A 24,251-nucleotide genomic window follows, 5' to 3' on the forward strand; every position below is an offset into this window, starting at 1 on the left:
TTAATGGCCTGGGGAATTTGCAATAACTTTAAAAGTTTTCAAGCAATTTTTGTGTTTTATATCTTTCCGAAATGCTTACTCTGTGCACATTACGATTCCTTTACAATAATAGTTAAAAATTTATGACTAAATGGCCAAATTTGGGCAAAAACTGAAAAAGTCGATATTTTCCCCTTGTAAATGCACTTGGAAACTTCAGAGTCGTTGCGGCACATGTTAACGTTATCCAATCAGCCTAATTTTTTTTATGACATAGTTTTACAGTCCATAGAACAATTCTAGAGGGGGGACGGTCTGTCAGACAAATTTTTTTTTCCTTCATACAAGCTTGACTCACTCTAATGTACATCCGTATACGCGCAATTTCATTAGTTTTACATTGGTATATAACACTTTCTATAATAGGTAAAATTTTTCAATTTAACTAAAATAAGAACACAATTTATCCTAAGCATCTACTTGTTCGTTATACTTGCTTTGTTAATAACGGTTTGTATGTTGTTTATATTATTTTGCAATGTTTTAAATAAACTTCGATCTAGATTGAATTTTGAAAAACGGAAAAAAACGTTTCCTTTGATTATGATGTATTAATTACACAAAAATTTCTGATATGGAACTTCTTCCGTTGGAAGAAATATGAAAAAAATCATAAAAACCTCAAGGACCTTGTGATGTCCCTAATTAATGTTATCTATATGGTAATTTAGATTACAAATAATTGACATCATTCTTTTCTATGTTTTTAATATTTAAATGTTGACATGCAATCATATAAATATATTCCGCCATATCTTATTACATTACATTTTTATCTGTTGTATATGTAACAAGCGTAATATCTGTTCTTTTTATATTTTTTAATACTTTTTGAATAAAATGTAATTTCTAACTATTACCAAAACGCGTTTATCAATTATCGAAAATATAACAATTGGCGACGAGGATAAACAAAAAAAAAAAAAAATATATATATATATATATATATATGTCAATGTATAACCTCAATTATAATTTCTAAAGTGCACCATGAACGAAATGGAGAAATAGATCGATGCGCATGGTCAAGCCATGCAGGACCAACACAAGCAAATGTTACCAGCGTTAACGTTATATAAAATTTTGATCCTTTCGACTTAAAGCTAGAGACATTTGATATATACAAAGAACGACTAGAAATCCATTTTCAGTTAAAAGGAGTGTTCGCAAGTAAATATATGTGTGCAAAACTTATTTTACAATATGTAGGCTCATCAAATTATTCGCTATTGTTAACATTGGCTGCACCAAAGAACATAAATGATCTAAAATATGAAGAAATTGTAAAACTTTTTCAAGGCCACTTCTGCCCCAAGAAAAATATTTTTGTAGAACAACATAAATTTCTAAATGAAGTTCAAAATGAGGACCAAAGTATTTCAGACTTTGTTGCTGTTTTGCAGAAAAGAGCAGCGGTATGTGGTTTCGTGTGCTCGTATAATAAATCCGTGGCTGATATTTTTTCCCGTGCACAGTTCATAAGAGGTATTAGAGATAATGCAATTCGAGAACAATTATTGCAAAATACAGATGTTTCTTTCATGCAAATCGTCGAGAAAGCAAAAGTATTGGAAGCAGCAAAAATCAATAACAATTAAATAATAAATAATCCATCTACTAGTGATGTGAATCAAATCAAACAACAATTTTCACAAAAGATATCGGGTACTCAAAACAAAAAACGTAATCGTTCTCCAGCTAAAGTTAATTATCGAAAACTTGGTTTAGAAGGTTTGTGTCTACGCTGCGGACGAAATAATCTGGAGCCGGCTATACATTAATTCCAAAAAACGATTTTGATAAATTAAACTTAAATGTAAAAATGCAAAAGACAAAAATAGCTTTTCGAGCTTATACTGGTGATATTTTCGTGCCACTAGGAGTCGTAGAAGTGAACGTCAGTTTTAAAGATAAACAATCAAAAGAACAAATGTTTGTAGTTGAATGCCAACATTCACCCCTGCTTGGGCGGTTGTGGATACGTCAACTTAAGATTGATTTAAATGAAGTATATCGTGATCATCAAAAGGTAAATAAAAATTCAGACAATGCAGCAGTAAAATCAATATCAGAAATAACTCAAAAATATTCTGAAATTTTTCAACAGAAGGTAGGATGTATTCCAGATTTATTGTGTTCATTAAAATTACTTGAACTGGAACAGCTCATTACCCTATTAAAAGAATTTATGAAATATTCAACACTTTAAAGAATTCCAAATATTTTTGCAAGCTTGACCTTTTCAAAGCATATTTGCATGTAGCTGTGGATGATGATAGCAAGCAGATTCAAACGATATCAACTCACAGAGGTACGTATCAAATGAACCGATTATCATTTGGTATAAAAACAGCTCCAAGCGAATTTAATCGTATATTGGATCAAATTTTACAAGGCCTTGAGGGAACAATTTCCTATTTTGACGATATAATCGTGCATGGTTCAACCAAAGCCGTATGTGAACAAAGGCTTATCAATTGTTTCGAAAGACTTCAGAAATATCATTTACATGTTAACAAGGATAAATGCGAATATTTCAAAGAGCAAATCCAATATTTGGGCTATGTCATTAGTCATAATGCGATTTCTAAATGTCCTTCAAAAACCGAAGCTATGTCAAACCTTCCACGCCCAGAAAATGTTGATGATGTCAGGAGATTCTTGGGAATGGTTACGTATTATGCTCGGTTCATTCCAGATATGGCAACATTGACATTCCCATTACGAAAGTTATTGCAAAAAGGAGGCACATTTTTTTGGTCTAGAAAATGTGAAGAAGCTGAAGCAAGAAATTTTAAACGACAGAGTTTTAGTACCTTATAATAAAAGCCTACCATTAACATTGACCTGTGATGCAAGTCCAACAGGGGTAGCGGCAGTGCTTTCCCATGTCATCGATAATGTAGAACGTCCTATAGCCTTTATTTCGTGATCTTTGACAAAAGCTGAACAAAATTATGGTCAGCTCGACAGGGAAGCACTTGCAATTATATTTGCTGTCGAAAAATTATTTATGTATTTGTACGGAAGAGAATTTACTCTTATTACTGATAATCGTCCCCTGTCGAGAATTTTTCACCAGAACGCCAAAACACCAGCCATGACGTCAGCAAGATTACTTCGGTACGCATCTTTTCTACAAGGGTTTAATTACAAAATTGAACATAAAAAGCGGAAAATATACCACATGTCGATTGTTTGTCTAGGGCTCCATTAAGAAATACCTCAAAATTTAATCATTTTCTCGATATAGAGACACAAATTATTCAAGACCAAACTATAAATGAAATTCCGACGTTTTCAATTACAGCCACAACGATTGCAAAAGAAACGGAACGTGATCAAGAATATTTCAATTTATAAAAATCATTATTAAAGGGACGCAATTCTTACCCTGAGTACTCAATACAAAGTGGAATTTTGTTCAAAGGAAATCGTGTAATGATTCCTTCAAGCTTGAGAGAACAAATTCTTAGAGAATTACACCATACGCATGTTGGTATTGAAAGGATGAAACAGCTAGCCAGAAAATGTTGTTACTGGAAAAATATTGATACTGACATAGAACGCCTTGTAAGATCTTGCCAAAATTGTGCCATGGTAAAGAAAAATCCACCATAGGTTGAAACACACCAATGGGAGGAACCGACCCAGAATTTTCAAAGAGTACACATTGATTATGCGGGACCTTTTCAAAATCATCATTTTTTCGTTTTGGTCGATGCAAAATCAAAATGGCCGGAAATCCGCATAATAAAGTAGCGTCCAACGTCTGAAAAAACTATATATTTGCTACAAAACATTTTCGCAACTCATGGCCTTCCTGAAATTATAGTGTCGGACAATGCCACAATATTTCAAAGCGGTATGTTCAGATCGTTCTGTACAGATCACGGACGTGAAAGACACGTCCAGACTCTCGAAAGAAAATTAAAATCAATGGAAGATGAAAATATGCCACTGCACACAAAAATACAACAAATTGTTTCGAGATATAGAGCCACTCCAATGGGAAACGGGAAAAGTCCGGCCCAACTTTATCTTGGTCGTGAACTACGCATTAAATTGGATGCTATTCGCCCAATGCAACATGCTAAAAACAATGCAAATAATTTTACAGTACGCGTAATTTGTGTGGGAGAAAGGGTCCAAGTGCGTTGGTTTGTGAAAAACGTTCCCACTTGGAAATTTGGTATCGTCCTAAAGAAACTCGGAAATCTTCATTATTTAATTCGACTAGATAACGATTACATTTTGAAACGACACATTAATCAATTATATAAGTCAACGGTACAAATTCAAAATTCTTCTGAAAAAAAGAAACTTCAAATAGAAGAAATCATTACCCATTCTTCGGGAAAAAAGAAACCTCAAATAGAACAAATCATTATCCATCGAAGCCACACACAGCGCTTACCATAAGTCGCTGCGGAACCACAACAGCCACGGACACCAGGAAGTGCCAGGCGCTCTAATAGACCTAGACGATTACCAGCTCGTTTTGGAGACCATGTCATCTATTAGTGTGGGAGATTGTGATGTCCCTAATTAATGTTATCTATATGGTAATTTAGATTACAAATAATTGACATCATTCTTTTCTATGTTTTTAATATTTAAATGCTGTCATACAATCATGTAAATATATTCCGCCATATCTTATTACATTACATTTTTATCTGTTGTATATGTAACAAGCGTAATATCTGTTCTTTTTATATTTTTTAATAAAATGTAATTTCTAACTATTACTAAATCGCGTTTATGAATTATAGAAAATATAACAGACCTTTTTATCCTTTGATCCAACTCACCAAATATTGTTGCCAGGTCAAAAAATGAGAAATGGTATCTTAGAATCAATTATACTTTAATTTTAGTTGGGAACATTGACACCTTATTTTTCCTTCATACAAACGGGGCCACCCTAATGTACATATGTGTAACTTAAAATAATTTTAATTTTACCCTTCACCTTCCACTATGGTTCGCACAGTTTTCCTGTACGAAATTCAAATTTTTAAACAGTGAATATAATTTATTTTTTGGTATCATTAGTTTTAACTTCTGAAAGCTTTAAAAAAAATCTTAACGTTTGTTAAACCTGTAATAAATGAATAATCTGAAATGTTGCGAATTAGTTTCACTTAACCCCAAATTGCACAATTTTGCGTGTTTTGAGTAATTTAATATTTTTCAGGGTGGTACTTTATGAGCATTTGAATTAAAGGAGCACGCAAAGGGTGATGTCTCTATCAGACATGTGTTTATGTCGTCCTGATGTCCATGGCGTTTGCAAGGAATTATATATAGGTCCGAATTTTCGTAATTTCTTAGCAACAAAATGGAAAAATGCAGACGGTAGGAAGAAGTTCGGTCAACCGCAGCTCGAAAGCAAAGAACATAATTTTCGCTTAAATTTGTTGGCTTTAAAGCAGCGAAGATTTTTATTGAAATTTGCTAGCACGCGTGATAGGGTAAGAAAATTCTGATGACGCAGCGTTGATACACATACACTCTTCTTCTTTTAATGAGCAACATCAGTTGGTTTGTTCTCAACTTGATAAACAAAATCAAATCAGTTGCTGATCGGCACTTGTCAAAACGAAATCTGTGCGCAACTTTTTTAAAAAACATACAGATATACAACAACAAAATTGTTGTAGACTATGGTAATATGTGTTTGAGCTCCACTGCTTTAAAGATTTTAATTATTTTTTCGTTATTAATTTCGCACAGAAAAAGTGATGATCTGACCCAATGTGCCTTCGTGAGAAGGCCACCACACACAAAAATATATATCTTAAAATATAATAGGCCTAGAATCATTTTTTGAGTCGAATAAGCCATGTCCGTCCGTCTGTCTGTCATATTACAGGTCACAAATTTCAAGATAATTAGATGAAATTTGCTACATACGCTTTTTGCGTATGGAAGAATACTATTGATAATGGTTAAAATCGGCCCATTATTTCACCTGGCCCCCATACAACAAAACCCCCGAAAAGGGGCCTTTGAGCTCATAAAAGTGGCACAACTAAGTTTGCCAAATTTCATAAAGATCGGGCATCATTTAACCCTATTTATAAATCTATTTACAAAATTTTATTGGGGTCGGTCAATATGTTTGGTCCATAGATAGCTTAAATGCATCGGAAACAAGGTAATATATATAGACATTAATATACGCTGGCTGTCAAAATCCATAATAAATATTTTACAGTTAGCATGTACTCTATAGTTTGTAGTCATTATATAAGTACATACTTAGTGCTTTTTGTTAGTACCTAGTACGTTTTTGTACTTTTTCAACAACTTTGGTGGCACGTCGTACGTAGGCTTGCCAGATTTGAAATCAACAAAAAACGTACATCGTAGTTAAAAAAGCAGTACAATTGAGTAGAAAAAAGTACAATTGTTTATTTTTAAAAAAAATTCAATTAAATTGTTCTAAAAACGGTATATTGATATAGGTTGTTATGATTTTTCACAACAAACTCAATTGAAAACTAATTCATGAGAAATAAATTTATAATTAATCCAATTACAAATCATTTTTTAATATTCGTGTGTAATTAATTTATATTTTTTCTTTAAAAAAATGTCGAATTCACCAAACTTTTGTTTTGTTTGGTTTGTTTACATTTTCAAATATCAATAATTTGTTGTGAACATTCATATGTTTGATATCTTTTACTGGAGAAAAAATATCCAGTAAAAAATTCTCTATCAACGGACTGTCATATTTATCATTCTCATACTCTCTCGTTGCAAATTTTGTAAAGTACGCGAACGGAATATAGTAACAAATTGTTACAAATTACTGAAATATCGTTGATAGAAAAACGTTCTAAAAACCCATACTATTTTATTCTGATATCAATATTTACAAGTCAATCAATCTATTATTACAAGTCAATAACTTTCTTCCAACTTCCTCAGATACTTCATTTACGAAAAATTAGAATGGCAGGATCGTTTTTCTTTAAATCGTTCCACAGCGGGGATGGATAAAGTCATCGAATGGTACATGACGGAGCATTACAGACCATTTTAACATTCAAACATGTCCTTCAGATTTAAAATTTTTTTATTTCGAAAATTCATTAAAAACTTTCATTACATTGCTGTCTAAATCAAATGTTTAATAAATGTATTATTTAATACATGACAAAGGCATCCAAACCTCATATCAAATGGATGAGTATTATCTATTAAGTCCTTAAATAGCGATTCTATGAGTAGAATAATTGTCTATGGTCATATTTATACCTATAAAATTATGGTAAAATACAAAAAAAAGTACAAAAAGAAGTACAAATACTAAAAAGAAGTACAATTGCGTACTTCTTTAGGGGTTATGCAGTTAAAAGTACAATTACTAAAAAAAAGTACGCGTACTGCTGAAAACAGTACGTCTGGCAAGCCTAGTCGTACGTAAAGTCTCATACTTAGTGTAAACCCACATAACTAACATACAAATTAAGTAATATAAATAGAATGCTTCTAGCACACTTTTTAATGACAGACATTTGGGAGGAATTTTTGAGAGGATTTTTTTGGGAAGAAAATTTTAAGTTGATTTTTATGGGACGAATATTTTTTGTGGAAATTCGCAAGATTATATTTTTTAAGAATTTATGTGAGAAAATTTATTTGGTTTGTTTCCTCTCTTGAGAGTAAGTTGTTTTTATGAAATTGAGAATTAAGAATAAAATGATCAATGAATTTATTTTTGCTAAATTTATTAACTTTTACAGAAATACATATAAGTATGTATGCATTTATAGATTGTTGATCGCCAGTTGCAAAAGTTCACAATTTCAATCATGTTCGTGCAAGATTTTTAGATTGAAATGAAGTGAACGTTAAAGTCTAAATCGAGTCGATTTACTTCAGCTATCTTTGTATGTATGTCTATCTAAAAGAAGTTATTGAATTAAAAAGAACTGAGTGTATGTTTTGTTGTGGCCTCCGGTAGGTTAGTGGTTAGTGTTCTAGTCTGGTAGACCGGAGGTGGTGGGTTCGATTCCCACCTAAGGCACCGATAGAGACCTAGGTGTATTTCTTCGGATTTGATGTATATACATCCTCCTTTCAAACTAACTAACTATCTAACTAACTATCTATTTAACTAACTAACTAACTAACTAACTAACTAACTATCTATTTAACTAACTAACTAACTAACTAACTAACTAACTAACTAACTAACTAACTAACTAACTAACTAACTAACTAACTAACTAACTAACTAACTAACTAACTAACTAACTAACTAACTAACTAACTAACTAACTAACTAACTAACTAACTAACTAACTAACTAACTAACTAACTAACTAACTAACTAACTAACTAACTAACTAACTAACTAACTAACTAACTAACTAACTAACTAACTAACTAACTAACTAACTAACTAACTAACTAACTAACTAACTAACTAACTAACTAACTAACTAACTAACTAACTAACTAACTAACTAACTACTAACTAACTAACTAACTAACTAACTAACTAACTAACTAACTAACTAACTAACTAACTAACTAACTAACTAACTAACTAACTAACTAACTAACTAACTAACTAACTAACTAACTAACTAACTAACTAACTAACTAACTAACTAACTAACTAACTAACTAACTAACTAACTAACTAACTAACTAACTAATTAACTAACTAACTAACTAACTAACCAACTAACTAACTAACTGCCTAGGACTGATTGTATGATATGAAAATTGTATGTGATTTATAATAGAAAAGTAAATAATTATGTTTAAAACTTATTTATAAAATGTATTTTACGTTTTATGTTATTAGGAATATTTAACTTATTTAAATATAATAGGGACTAATCTATTTATTACAGAAATCATTTGCTTCATACTAACCCATTTCGAATTGTAAATTGTTTTCAAAGTCTTCGGTTTTGAAATGCTCCATACAGACTTTAGACGTTTTAACGTTATTTTTTTATTGCGGCAACAAAAACTTATCCATTGCTTTAATAAGCTAGGATCTGAAGGGAAGTTAAAAAAAACATATTGCAGACGATTTTGATTTTTATTATTATTATTGCAATTTTTGACTGCACACCACATTTTAATTTACTTATTTTTATTTTTTCACTATTTGTTTTCAAATTTCATGACAAAAGTAAGTATTTTACATTTAAAACATAGCAAAACAAGTACTGTTGACGTCACGAAAAAAGAGTAAAAGAGTACATTAAAATGACGGAATTGTCGGTGTCACAATCTTGTTTTTCATTCATGGTCCAACACAAAAACAGCAAAGAAACGAAGAGAATAATGAAAATGATGCTAAACGTTTTAAAGACTATTTGTCATTAAACGATGTAAACAATAATGCATTGGCGGCCAAACATGCCCCTGCGGGTATTGTGTTATTCTCACTCATACACATGCAATACGAATGTTCTCAGCAACAAAACAAACTATACACAAAACAAAAACAATTTAATTTAGTTGCTCTCTTTATGAAATGATACACAGAGAAGATTTTCAAAAGCCGTTACAAATATAGTATGTTTGTATAAATACTTTTGATAGATAGATTTATTATGTAAATAATTATTTGCAATTATATTTGTATTGTCATTTACATTCAATTAATCACCAAAATTTTATCGATTAACGGTTAATCATTTGAACACTTATAGACGGACTACATAATACATACATACAGACATACATACATACATACATACATACCTACAGACATACAGACGACATACATAAGACATACAGAACAGACAGACAGACAGACATACACAGACAGACATAGACATACATACATACAGACATACAGACATACAGACAGACAGACAGACAGACATACATACAGACATACAGACAGACAGACAGACAGACAGACAGACAGACAGACATACAGACAAACAGACATACAGACAGACGACAGACAGACATACAGAAGACAGACAGAACATAGACATACAGACAGACAGACAGACACATACAGACAGACATACAACAGACAGACATACAGACAGACAGACAGAAGACATACAGACAGACAGACATACATACATACATACATACAGACATACAGACAGACATACATACTACATACATACATACATACATACATACATACATACATACATACATACATACATACATACATACATACATACATACATACATACATACATACATACATACATACATACATACATACATACATACATACATACATACATACATACATACATACATACATACATACATACATACATACATACATACATACATACTACATACATACATACATACATATGTACATAAATCCATCAACATATGCATTAATACATTCTTACATCAATATATGTATCAATACATCGTTTCGTCAATACATACATACATCGATGTATATATTCCCTCTGTTGTTCATTTATAATACAAATAATATGAATAACACAAATAAGTACAAACATATAATTTTTTTCAGTGCAAAGCACACATATTTTCATTTATGTTCTCTTTTATATTTTACAGTACACATATGCATTTTAAAAATTCTCTTTTTGGCCACCATTGCAATAATGTCTACGCCTTAAAGACGGAATTTAAAGAAGAAATGATGGATATAAAAGCTACAATACAACAACTTACATTAACCATAAATCAAAACAATGTACAAACAAACACAAATTTAGAAAATGCTCTTACTGCTATAACTAACTCTATTTCTACTCGTGCTACCCAAGTAAAAGAAAAAGAGAAGCAAATACAAGAGATGGACAAACGCATAAATGATTTAGAACAAATGGTTTTAAGCAAAAATATCGAAATAAAAAACGTTACAAACGAAAATCTTCAACCCAATGATGTTATAAAAACGATTGCTAACTCACTGAATATTGATATAAACGATAACGATATTAGCAACTCGTATAGCTTGAAAAAATCACAAAAAGTAATTGTAGAATTTACTTCTCTCAACAAAAAAAGAGAATTGTTAAAAAAGATTAAGAGACACAGAATAGATGCAAGCATAATTAATAATGAAAATGATAATGATAATACCAATACAAATATATTAACATAAATGAACACCTAACCCCTTATAAACGGCGTCTACTTTGGCTAGCCAAAACAAAAGCCAGGGAATCTAATTGGAGATTCGTCTGGATACGAAATGGAAATATTTACGCCAAGAAAAATGAAATTTCGGATCCAATAATAATAATATACGCTACAGATATTGAGCTTATTACTTCTTTAATTTAAATAAACAAAACAAACTACCGTTGCTTAAACTTTATTAACAATAAATATGCAAAATTCTACGGAAATTATTGATAATTTTCAACAAATAAACAAAAACTTTTTAAGTTATCCCACAACTATCTTATTTCTGAACATTCGGTCACTTAGATTAAATTTTACACCATTATTAGCTAGCCTTCATAATATTATAAACAACATTAATTTCCTATTGTTAGTTGAAACTAATATCTCAGATGATGAACAGCAATCCTACAACATAAACGGTTTCAATTCATACTTTCTTAACAGAGATGGCAGAGGAGGAGTTGTAGCCGTTTATATAAGAGAAAACATAATGCACACAAACATTCAATTAAATACATCATCTTTTGAATCTTTACAAATAAATGTAACAAAAAATAAAAAAAAACCTTCTCTCTCATTACAATATATCGACCGCCAAAAAGTAGTGTAAATGAGTTCATAATGGAACTCGATAATATTATAAACACGATTAAAAGTAAACAAGACATAATCATCGATGGCGATATTAACATAAATATTCAAAATCAAAATATCACAACAACAAGTTTACACAGAAATGATATCGTCGAATGGGTTACAATGTATAATAAATGAGACAACAAGAGAAGATATCTGCGATGGGTAGTCATCTTGACGTGATGCAGATGCTTAAGCGCCATGATCTGTAAAGCCATGCTGGAGGGAATGGCAATCATAAGTTGGCTATTCCTGGTAGGGTCACCCATTCCAGACGGGTTTACACTGAGCGCGAAACTAAGAACTACCCCTCCCCCTGTCTGGTAGCGTCTGTTTCCCTATGGGACGGCTAATCAGACGCTTTCCACGGCTATTCTCCCCTCACTGAGAGGGGTGGTCGTGGAAAGCAAGTCCGGCTGGTTCTATGAACCTTACACTTGAATGTGTAACGTCCGTCTGAATCCACCAGCGTCTGTTCCCATATTGGGCGGCTGGTGGTCTGCGTCTGTTTCCCCTGTGGGGTCGGCAGTTTAACCTGGCAGTAGGTTAAAAATGCACTTGTCACAAGGACAAAACATGGAAGAGAAGAAGGAAGCATGCCCCGCGTACCCGGTCAGGGGCTTCATAATCTCCGGGGACCCTACTTCCACAGCGACGGTAATGGGCTGTGGAAAGTCGAATGCGACTGTTACCCGGACTAGTCAGGCGGCCACACCGGGTCAGGCTAGTTTGCGAGTTACCGGCGTCGCAGGAGGCCAGTTTGGTACACCCAGGCTGGCTGAATGTAATAAATTTAAAACTTTTCGTAGTTGCTCATCAGGTGGCGAGGTACCTCTGGACTTCTCATCAAGTACCTCTAAAGCTGCTGCAGCCCAAACCGCTAAGGCGGTTAAAAACCCTGCTTCGGGTACTGATGATAAGGGGTCGGCTAAGTCGTCTCTTACATCAGCTTCCCAAGTGCCAATTGTACCTCCAGGCTCAGTGACGGTATCCTCCTGTCCTGGGGATGTACCACCCCCTGCCAAGTCCGACAATCAACAATCGACTCGGCACAAAAAACCCTCCAAGCGGGCGGCAACTACAAGGCGTTCCGCCTTTAGGATTATTGAGCTACTCGGGTCCAAACCACCCGGGGAACTCACTACGGAGCAATCAGCTTCCCTCCAATGGGCCAAAGCCCAGATCGCTGGCAACGACAATGCTTCTCCTCCCGCCGAAGTGAAAACGGAAGCGGCGCCTAAACGGCAACGTTCAGAGGAGGAAGCAGCTTCCGCAAGCCAGCAGTTAGGGACGAAACGTCCAAAACAGGTGCAGAAGTCAATGACGCGCTCCTTCAGTGAGGTTGCCAAAGACAGCCTCATTCGAGCCGTCATCGACCGAAGCGATGTTGACGGATCCATATCCCAGTCTAACTGGGATGTGGTGAAGCAAAAACTCATGGGAGTGTTCTGGCAAGTTCTCAAAGAGAACCCAGGCACTCCTCCTCAATGCGATGACGCTGGATGGTTCCAGGGTCACGTTAAACTAATGACATGTGCAGACGAACGCTCAGCGTTGCTGCTCAAGTCTGCCATTTCACTATTGGGTGAGGTATGGGATGGATCTAAGCTTGATGTGGTGACTCCTGAGGAGATTCCACGCAGGCCTCGATCCATCGCCAAAATACCGTCTGAGCCCTCCACTCCCGAAGAGATCTTGGAGATCCTAAAGTGCTGTAACCCTCAGCTTCCAACAAATGATTGGAAAGTTGTAAGGGTTTCAGAGGCTGATGGACCTTCAAGACATGTGATCGTAGTCCTGAATAAGGAATCCTTGGAACCGCTGCGAGAAACAAAGAGGAAGGTCTATTACGGCTTCGGAACGATCTTCCTCCATGTTTATCGTAGCGATTCCAAGGGCGATCCCTCTCCGAAGGTGGAGGTGGATGATGAGTTGACCGTGCAGTCAACAGAAGGCACGGTTAGCAACACAACCTCTGATCCCTCCGACAGAGATGATGCTCAGTCAGTCTCTGAATTGATGAGCAAACTCTCTACTCGGAAGGATGAGGAGGTCGACGATGACGACCTTCTGGGTCTATCCCAGGAGATCGCCAACGCCGATGTTGTTACCCCAGGAGATGGTGAGGTTGACTCAAATCAATCTACACCACTCTAAAGCAGCATCAGCTACATTGCTCCTCCGAGTGGCGCAGAGAGGGGAGGAGCTTATAATGGTCCAAGAACCATGGATCCATCAGGATCGGGTTTGCGGACTACAACATAAGGACTATAAAATCCTGTAAGTTAAAAGTTCAGGTAAAGTAAGGTCCTGTATTCTGGCCAAGAGCTCTCTTCATATCTTCATCTTATCTGATTTCAGTGATGATGATACGATTGCAGCCGCACTAGAACATGGCGACACAACTACATGGCTGGTTTCAAGCTATATGGCCCAGGATCACGGGGATTGTCCTCCCAACAACAATGTCCGAAGATTGGTAGACAAGGCGAACATGCACAACATCCCTGTCGTCATATGTGCTGACGCTAATTCGCACCACAGTATCTGGGGTAGTAGTGACACCAACACAAGAGGTGAGCAACTTTTCAATTTCATTATTAGTAGAAATTTGGAAGTAGTAAATAGGGGTTCAGAACCCACTTTCATTGTATCTAACAGAAGAGAGGTACTAGACATTACTCTCGTGAGTGCTAAGCACCGCGAATGTATCACGCATTGGACCGTATCTAATGACTGTTCTTTGTCAGACCATCGATATATAGACTTTCTGATTGGTAATATAAAAGGGAATATGAATAGTATTCTAAATAGAAGGAAGACGAACTGGGAAGTTCAATATAACCTACTTTCCTCGTCTCTAATTTCTCTCCCTACTCTAGAAAGTACTGAGGACATTAATGCAGCAGTTCACACCCTAACGGATGCTTTCCGTATGGCGACTACAACTGCCTGTAAACCTTCCATCAAGAGAGGAAAATCCAAACCCTCATGGTGGAACACTGAAATAGCAAACGCTAGAAAAGTATGTCGTAAACTGTTCAATGAGGCAAAAAGGACCAATAACTGGATACCCTATAAGACCTCAGTGAATCGTTTCAAAAACTTGACTAGAAATGCGAAGCGGAAGGCGTGGAGGGACTTCTGCACAAATGTTGAAGGTTCTACCGAGACCGAGACCAATCGACTTCGCAAAATTCTGTCTACTTCACATGTTGTCCCGAGCTATATTCAAAAGCCCTGTGGTAACTGGACTATGTCCTGCAGAGAATCCTTGGAAGTTCTGCTGGACACTCACTTTCCGGGCTGTCAACCTCTTAATGAAGAGACTGCAACCCCGGTTCATCTAACGTCTGATACTTGCTCTATAATCATTAATAGAGAGAGAATCCAATGGGCGCTTAACAGTTTTGACCCATACAAATCTCCGGGTCCTGATGGTATTATACCTGCGGATCTTCAAAAGAACGAAGATCTCGTCATTCCATGGCTGCTGTCTATCTATAAGGCATGCCTTAGGTTACTATACATCCCTCATATGTGGATGAGATATAATGTAGTCTTTATTCCAAAAGGGGGAAAGACATACGAAACCAAAGGACTACAGACCAATCAGTCTCGCGTCTTTTCTTCTCAAGACTCTCGAGAGAGTCATTGATGTACACCTGAGATTAACTATCCCTACGGAATTGATCTCCAAATCACAACATGCCTATACCAAAGGCAAGTCTGTTGAAACGGCTCTACACTCGCTAGTGGGACATGTAGAAAGTTCACTAGCGCACAAAGAGTATTCCCTTGTTGCCTTCCTGGACATTGAAGGTGCCTTTAACAATGTCGAACCCTATGCCATTATAGACGCACTTGATGGACTAGGGATTGATCAGAAAACTCAGCAGCTTATAGTAAAACTTCTGAGTAATAGGGTCATAAGTGCAACGATGGGCGGAGTCAATGTCTCAAGACTTGCCAGTCGTGGCACACCACCTATCTCCCCTACTCTGGAATGTGGCTATGAACTCCTTACTAATTGAACTAGATAAAAGGAGAATTAAGACTGTCGCTTATGCTGATGATGTCGCGGTAGTGGTAACTGGTAAATTCCTGGATACTATATCAAATTGCATGGAATCTGCTCTTAACTTGCTTAGCAAGTGGAGTGTTTCCTGTGGCCTCAGTGTAAATCCACTGAAAACTGAACTGGTTCTTTTTACAAGGAAGTATAAGATTGAAAATTTCATGCCTCCGAAGTTAAATGGAATAAGGCTCAATCTCACTGATCATGCGAAATACCTTGGAGTAATCCTTGACAGTAAACTATCCTGGAATATGAATATCCAAAATAGGATAAATAAGGCTAATATAGATATTTATACCTGCAAGAGGGCAGTTGGTTCAAACTGGGGTGTCAACCCTAAAGGTATCAACTGGATCTTCAAAGCAGTTGTTAAGCCCATATTATTTTATGGTGTTATTGTTTGGTGGCAGGCATTGGAAATCGTTTCTCATTGTGCAGCCATCGAACGTACCTTACGAAATATTGCAATCCTAATCACGGGGGCAATGAGGACGACGCCAACGAAGGCCCTGCTAACCATAATGAACTGGTTACCAGCTGACCTGATGGCGATTCAACTGGCCTTTAATTCTGCAATCAGGCTAAACGCGTGTGGTTCGTGGTCCGGTAGTAGAGGTATAGGGCACTCACGAATAATTAAACACTTCGAATCTTTGCATCTTAATGTAGACTATTGCGTTGCGAAACCTCACTTCGATAGACGCTTTCACATCCGAATTCCAAATAGGAATTCAGCACACGAGTCACACTCAACGGATGGTGTAACGAATGTTTTCACTGACGGCTCCAAGAGGAGTGGAAGAGTGGGTGGTGGCTTTTACATTGAAAGATTTGGAATCAAATCCTCTTTTAGGCTACCTAATTATTGCAGTATTTTACAGGCAGAGATTTCTGCTATAAAGCGAGTCGCAAACTGGCTGAGGTATTATCAAATATCGGGTGATATATGTATATATACGGACAGCAAAGCTGTGATTAAAAATCTAGCGGGTGTATTTACGACATCTAGGTTAACCGAAGAATGCCGGGTATCTTTGAACGAGATAGCGAGACATTCTAGGATAACGCTAATATGGGTCCCTGGACATAGTAATTGTCAGGGAAACTGTATAGCTGACGAACTTGCCAGAAATGGTGCGATGAGAGGGGAAGATGAAATCGACGCATTTACTGGCATCTCTCTTACTAACTGTAAGTTACTGGTTCAGAACGAACTATATGAAATGGCTCAAATCAGATGGTTCAGTGAAACCACCTGTCTCAATTCGAGGTCAATTTGGCCTCTATATGACGCTCCCAGGTCAAGCTTGCTATTAAGCTTTCGCAGGGAACAGATTAGAATGCTGATATCAGTCATAACGGGACACTGTACTATTGGTAATCATGCCAGAAGAATGGGTCTCGAATATAACGACTACTGTAGGAGTTGTAATAATGATGAAGAAGAGGAAACAATACCTCACCTTCTCTGCTATTGCCCATCTTTCAATGAAAGTAGAGAACAATGTTTTGGCCTTGCTGCTTTATCTTGTCTGGATGAGCTATCTGGGATATGCCTAAAGAATATCCTAAACTTTGTGAATCAAACCGGTTGGTTTAAATCTGGAAGTAGAGAGTAATAGTCAAGCGTACCCCTACGACCACTAGGGTAACACAACGGGACCGCAATTAGGTGGACCCATGTGAGCCACTCATCCTTGATTGAATGGCTGCCCTTCTTACCTAAACCTAAGAGAAGATATTAAGGTGGTATTACACGATATGTATTTTACATATGTACTGTCAAAATTTCCATCTGTAAAAGTTGTACATATCGTCTGATACATGTGAAACATTGCATATGTAAAATACATGTGGAAATACATACAGTGTCTCACATAAATATTAGAATTGATTATTTTTTATGAATTACTATGTTATTTTATGATGCTACTTTAAAAATAATAATTGTATTTAAAATTTGTTAATGACATTTTATTAATTTTTATTATTTTTACGAAATACAAGAAAAAAGTAATAAAAACTCATTAATGGTTTCCAAGAAAATGGAAAAAACCGATTTCAGTCATTTTAGGTACTGCGCAAAAATATTCGAGTTTTTTCTAAGAACTTTTTTAGAATCCTTGAACACGTGTTTTATTGCCATTAATTAAGCCATTATGCAGGTAGTGGTTATATGGAATATTTAACATTATATTTTTTTTGCAAAATTGCATAATTATGTTGTAAATCCTTCCTGTGTAAGCGCTTAAAATGTTCAAAGAAAAAGAGTTGATGAATTCAAATTAAAAAATTAATTTATATCTGTATAATCAAGGCCGATCAATTATATACATATAGGAAATGATTGATAGATTCCCATCGACAATATATTTTGTCATTACACGCATGGAACAAAGAATTCCATCGAGCAAATAGACACATAAGTAAGAATATTGGATTCTGGATGGAGGTTATCTTCGACGATGAGAACAAATATAATATTTTTTGCTCAGATGGTCGTCAAATGATATGGCGAAAGCTTGGAGATGCCTTGGAATTATCTAACTTAAAACCAACTGTAAAGGACCCAAGTTGCTTAGTCATATTTTGGGATTTTGTGTCCGTCCACGGTGTTGGACTGCTAAAATTTATTATTTTAATTATAGACTAGAAGTCCACTTGTCAATTTTAGAGCTGAATTTGCATGCTAGTACCACCAAAATGGGGCTACAACCCATTCAATTTATTTTTCAACAGAAAAACGTTCCGAAATACACGACCTGGTACTTGAAAATGTTGATCATTTACAACACTATGTATCTTCTTTCACCAAATTTTCAATGGAGTTAATGTCTGGACTTAAACTCCATTGAAAATTTGTGGTTATATTTACAAGAACAACTTTTAAATCATTAAAAATTCGAATACTTTCGTGAAGCTATTTTTTGCACTTTTTTTTTAAAAAAAAAGGTAAATTAGTTTAAGTAAATTATTTTTTTTACATATTTTAAAAGGTGATATAAAATTTAAGGACTGTCTGGACTACATAATAAATTTATTTATTTATTTTTTCCACAAAATCTTTTATAAAATGATGTCTGTTTTCTTAATACATTAAATTCGATTACTTATGAGAGACACTGTATGTAATTTTTTCGATTAGAGCGTGCTCTATTTTCGTATGACAAACATAAACACAACAACTGTTTTGCTTTGAAATAAAATTTTTTGAAAAAAGTAAATTAAAGAAAATGAATAAAGAACATGAAAAAGTAAGTATTTTTTAATTTTTAATAAACTACCCAGCAAAAACTGGGTAATAGCTTTCAATTGTAATTACTTACCTAACAACATACTTTTCAATGACTACTACATATCGCCTGGATTACATATAAGTGGTCTAATAAGGTCTTACTAATAATGTATTATATAAATACTTTCTAATTCATTAGTCATCTTGCCAGTAAAGATATAGAAGCTGTACACGTTTTTTCATGCGATTTACAATGACTACTTTTTCTAATTACTTGTAATCGTTTGTGGTAAGTACTTGCCTCCAATGACATCACCGTGTTAAAATAATGACTTAAAATGCTATTGTGTAAGTAAATTTTAGCATTTTAACCCCTTACATGGTAATGAAAGTTTTTACTGGGTAATTTATAATTCTAACAATTTTTACGCATTAAAAAGACAGCTTTAATTACATTATAGGTTATGTCATACGGAAAAATACAGGCAGGTGTGATAGCAAAAATTATGAAACGTATGTAAAATAACAATTTTGACATACATTCGGAATTACATATGGATAAAAAAGTGACAGTACATACATGTATGTAAAATACATGTCGTCTAATACCACCTTTAATAAGAAAACTCGCTCTTGTATAGATCACATACACATCAGAACAAACAGAAAAATCACACAAACACACGCTACAATAATGAGGTCAAATATATCTGACCATTATTCGCTCTTTTGTTGTATGAAAGAAGATAAAGAAACACAAGTAAACCAGGGTACGGGAAACTCACAAAAAAAAAACAGGGAATGCAAAGCACTCTTTGTCAAGGCTCAACAATTAACAATTATAAAGTAAATAAATTCACCAAAGAAATAAATTGTAGTCAATTAGTTACTCAAAATATGAATACTAATGAAATATGCAATAAAATATATGAAACATTTAATAATATATATCTAAAATCTAAATATACTAATAAAAACAACACAAAAAGAAGAAAAGTGAATCCATGGATGAGTGAAGAGTTAGTAAGATATTGTGATGTTCGGGATAAACTTTATATTAAATGGTTAAATAATAAAAATAACGAAAATTACGAATATGAGTATAAAAAATTTCGAAACTGCTTAAATAAAAACTATATTACGCAAAAAACAATTATTTTAAAAGAAAATTTACCGAAAATAAAAACAATACGCGAGTTACATGGCAACTCATAAATGAAATTATTGGTAAAAAAAACAAACAATATAGACTCAACAATTAAAAATAGCATCAAAAATGAAAACTTAATAAACATAACAACGCATTTGCAACAAACTTTAAAGAAAATGTTCAAAAAATACTACACAATTGTGATATACAAACTTTTAAAAGCAAACCAAAAACTGTTATAAATTCAATGTTTATGTCTCTTACCACAGAGGAAGAGATTTATGGTATACTATGTAGTCTACAACCTAAAAAAGGTCCAAGTGTTGATCGTATAAGACCGAAAGATTTGAAATGAAAAAAATCACCCCTGTAATCCCTCAATTTATAAACGAAAGCATTTTTGAATCCACTATAACTAAACTACTTAAAACATCATTAATTCGACCGATATATAAAGCTGGTGCCAAAAATGATTATAACAATTATGACCAACTTCAATACTGCCGGTGATCGAGAAAGTCCTGGAGGAAATATTAGTTCGCAGACTAAACCAAAACCAATACGGCTTCCAAAAAAGGACAAATATTAATAAACTCTTGGGAAATTTTGCTACCCACATCAATAAGAATCTAGAGGATAATTTACATTGCCTTGCCCTTTTCATTGACTTCAGTAAAGCCTTAGATACGCTTTCTCATAGTAATTTATTGAACATCCTAGAACGAAACAGTATTAGAGGAAACTGTCTACTATGATTCAAAAAATGATTGAAATGCTTAATGAATGTTCGGTTTTTGCTTATGCAGACGATACAGCCATAGTAGTGACACATAGAAACGTTGAAATAGCATGCGATATAATGCAAAAGCAACTTAACCAAGTTTCTAGATGGTGCCACGACAATGGACTTGTTATCTACGCAGCCAAATCTAAACTCATGCACATAAAACCAAATCATATCGCTAGCACTGAAGTCAAAATATATTTTCATGATTTACAATGCCTACATAACACCAAGAATCAGAACACGAATGATACATGTTCTACTATTATAGAGATAGTAAAGTCATACAAATATTTCGGCGTATATGTGGATGCAAACTTCAAATGGCTAACGCACATACAGCATGTTAGAAAGAAATTAAGGAAAGTGTCATACAGTCTCTACCACTTAAGTAATTGCTCTACATTCGACGTACTCAAGCAAGCCTATTTTTCGCTAGCTGAGTCTTATATTAGGCATGGTATAACGGCATGGGACAACTCTACATATTGTAAATCCCTACAACAAACCCAAAATCAAATACTAAAAATCTTATTAAAACACAAACAACATAACAGTCAGCAAATAGAACCTGCCCTAATATATGGTACAACAAACAATCGCAACTATTTTACCATCAGCGACAACAACCTACAAAACAGCACACACACAATAAATCCAAACAATTACCACAGTAGTAACGTCAACACAGCAGTTAGAATCAACCTTAACACACACAACAACAATACAAACTCCAATATTCAATTTACCCAACACAAACTATTTCCGGCAACAACATAAACAATAACACCACAACAACTACCATCGCTAATGGACTACAAATATTAAATATACAAAGCATATATCAGACTATATTGATAAATGAATTTTACAATGATCCACGCTTCTTCATACATATCGACCACAACTACCACACGAGGTGGCGTGTAGAAGGAAGATACAAGGTGGAACGCCACAAGAACAACTATGGCAAAAATACTCTATACGTCACACTATCTAATATATTTAGTCAATTACCTTCCTATTTATTAAACATTACTAACCTAAATCTAAGAAAAGCAAAAATTTAAAAATTTTATGTAGAAACACAATGAAATGTATAATATTTTCACATGTATGTACTAACCACATCCTGCAGACAAGCCAATTGGCTTCGCGGGATTAAACTTAGTTCAATATGTAATATCAAGAAAATTTTTTTCAAAAAATATTGTTAATAAATTCGAAAAAAAGTGTTTTATTAAAAACTTTTGTCATCACCAATAATAAAAAATGCATAAAATAAGTCATACACCCACTCGAAGCAGTGCTGCTGCAGAACAATCAACATTTAATGGTTTTATTAAAAGGGAGAAGAGTGCTTTCAAAAACAGAATTATCACATTGCACGATGGTGCAGCCACATAGAGACCTGTGGCGATAAGTCAAAAATGAAAACTGATCCTTTTAAAACAAATGATATATCATTTGAAAGTAGACACTTTTCTGCATAAGATTTGTTCACAAAAATTTTCCTAGAAGCTTTAATTTGAGCTTGAGTTGAAAGTTGATGAAAAACAAATATTTGGAATGGAGTAATAATTCCTGTTGAAGGACCTATACTTGATGTTAATAACATGGCGTTCAATTGTAAACAAAATACTTTTTTACGAATTATCCTATATAACCTATATACATATATATATATATATATATATATATATATATATATATATATATATATATATATAAGACAGACTGTTTGTTTGTTACTCTTTCACGGCAAAACTACTGAACCGATTTACATGAAATTTGGACCGCTAATAGGTCTAACCCCAAGAGGAACAATAGGCTATATAATATCTTGATCGGATGCCACGTCCCTTTTTACGCCCACTTTTTGTAAAACTATTATTACACAAATTTCGCAATCACAATATGCAAAAACTGCTAAACCGATTAACTTGAAATTTTCCATACCGATAGGTAAAAGCTTGGAAAGAACTATAGGCTATATATATATATATATGTATATATATAATAATATTATTAATTAATATTATTTTTCAACACTGAACATTGATTTATATTTAAAAAGATGCAAAAATTAAGTGATTTTAGAGCTGTTGAGAAGCAAATTTCTACACCACAAACAATAATTGCTGAATATGTGCCTTCCAAAATCTTTTTTGTAAGGCAATAATTTTAAGATGCAATAGAAGAAGGAGTTAAAGATACAGTAGTTATATTTATTGCTTCCAAATCAAGAATATTTTTTGCTGGATAAGTACTTGTTTACAGAAAACTTAAAAAAATTTTACAAACAGTTTTTTTGCTTAAAAAGATTAAAATATTCCTTGTGCACCAAAACAAGCAATATTTTGATGCAACAAACTTTGAGAAATTTAAGGAAAAAGATGAACAAGTTTCTATACCTAAAAACTATATGTGAACACTATGTAAATTTTAGCAGTATTTATGTTTGATATTTTAAAAAATGCCAGAACATTATGAGAACATTAGAAAAGAATTAACATTACTGTCGAATATTCTTCAAAACTCAAAGTTTATTGAATCTTGAGCAATAATATTCCGTATTTTTCGAATTTTACATAAATATGTATTAATATAAAATTTTTTTAATATATTTCATCTTAAAATATTACAATATTTTTAATTTTTTATACAAATTTTAAGCTTTTCATATTCTCCGATTTTTTGACGATTTCTTAAAACCAAAATGACAATTATTTAAAAATTTATTGGGAAATTGACGATTTTTTCAAAAATTCATCTGGCAGCCCTGTACACATAATTATAGGATAGAATAATTTTATAAAAAGTACGCGTAGAAGGGGTGTGGCATCGGATCAAGATCTTATATATAGCCTATAGTTCTTTTCGAACTTATACCTATCGGCATGCAAAATTTCAGGTGAATCGGTTTAGTAGTTTTTGCATATTGTGATTGCAAAATTTGTGTAATAATAGTTTTACAAAAAATGGGCGTTAAAAAGGGCGTGTCATCCGATCATGATCTCATATATTCTATTGTTCCTTTTGGGGTTAGACCTATTAGCGGTCCAAATTTCATGTAAATCGGTTGAGTAGTTTTGCCGTGAAAGCGTAACAATCAAACACACAAACAAACGGTCTGCTTTATACACATACTAGCTGCGTGTACCCGGCGTTGTCCGGGTTTCTTCAAAAAGTAAAGAGA

General features: G+C 34.0%; 2 protein-coding genes across 12 annotated transcripts in view; one reads left to right on the plus strand and one right to left on the minus strand.

Annotated features, from left to right (window-relative positions):
- LOC119616244 (protein limb expression 1 homolog) overlaps positions 1 to 24,251 on the minus strand; it is a 69,318-nt gene that overhangs the window by 2,765 nt on the left and 42,302 nt on the right. The window contains exon 1 of one of the 7 annotated variants that reach the window (XM_037972576.1): positions 8,944 to 8,962. The exons of the other annotated variants lie outside the window; for them this stretch is intronic. The gene's annotated coding sequence lies outside the window, so the exon portion shown is untranslated. Of the gene's footprint in view, positions 1 to 8,943; positions 8,963 to 24,251 lie in introns of those variants that run through there. 7 annotated transcript variants of the gene reach the window in all.
- Positions 12,335 to 24,251, plus strand: part of LOC119616243 (ionotropic receptor 75a) — a 468,776-nt gene continuing 456,859 nt past the window's right edge. For 2 of the 5 annotated variants that reach the window (XR_005232512.1, XR_005232511.1), the window contains exons 1-2: positions 12,335 to 14,085; positions 14,167 to 14,381. Coding sequence is in view for 1 of the 5 variants with exons in the window: in XM_037972569.1 (XP_037828497.1) it covers positions 14,234 to 14,381 (148 nt within the window). In the remaining 4 variants the exon portion in view is untranslated. Of the gene's footprint in view, positions 14,103 to 14,166; positions 14,382 to 19,317; positions 19,330 to 19,579; positions 21,797 to 24,251 lie in introns of those variants that run through there. The other 3 variants (XR_005232514.1, XR_005232513.1, XM_037972569.1) reach the window with 3 other exon arrangements.

This window comes from Lucilia sericata, unplaced genomic scaffold (assembly GCF_015586225.1).
Source record: "Lucilia sericata isolate MDLA Ls3-8-SP2 unplaced genomic scaffold, ASM1558622v1 Contig000063F_arrow, whole genome shotgun sequence".
Classification (NCBI taxonomy): Eukaryota; Metazoa; Arthropoda; class Insecta; order Diptera; family Calliphoridae; genus Lucilia; species Lucilia sericata.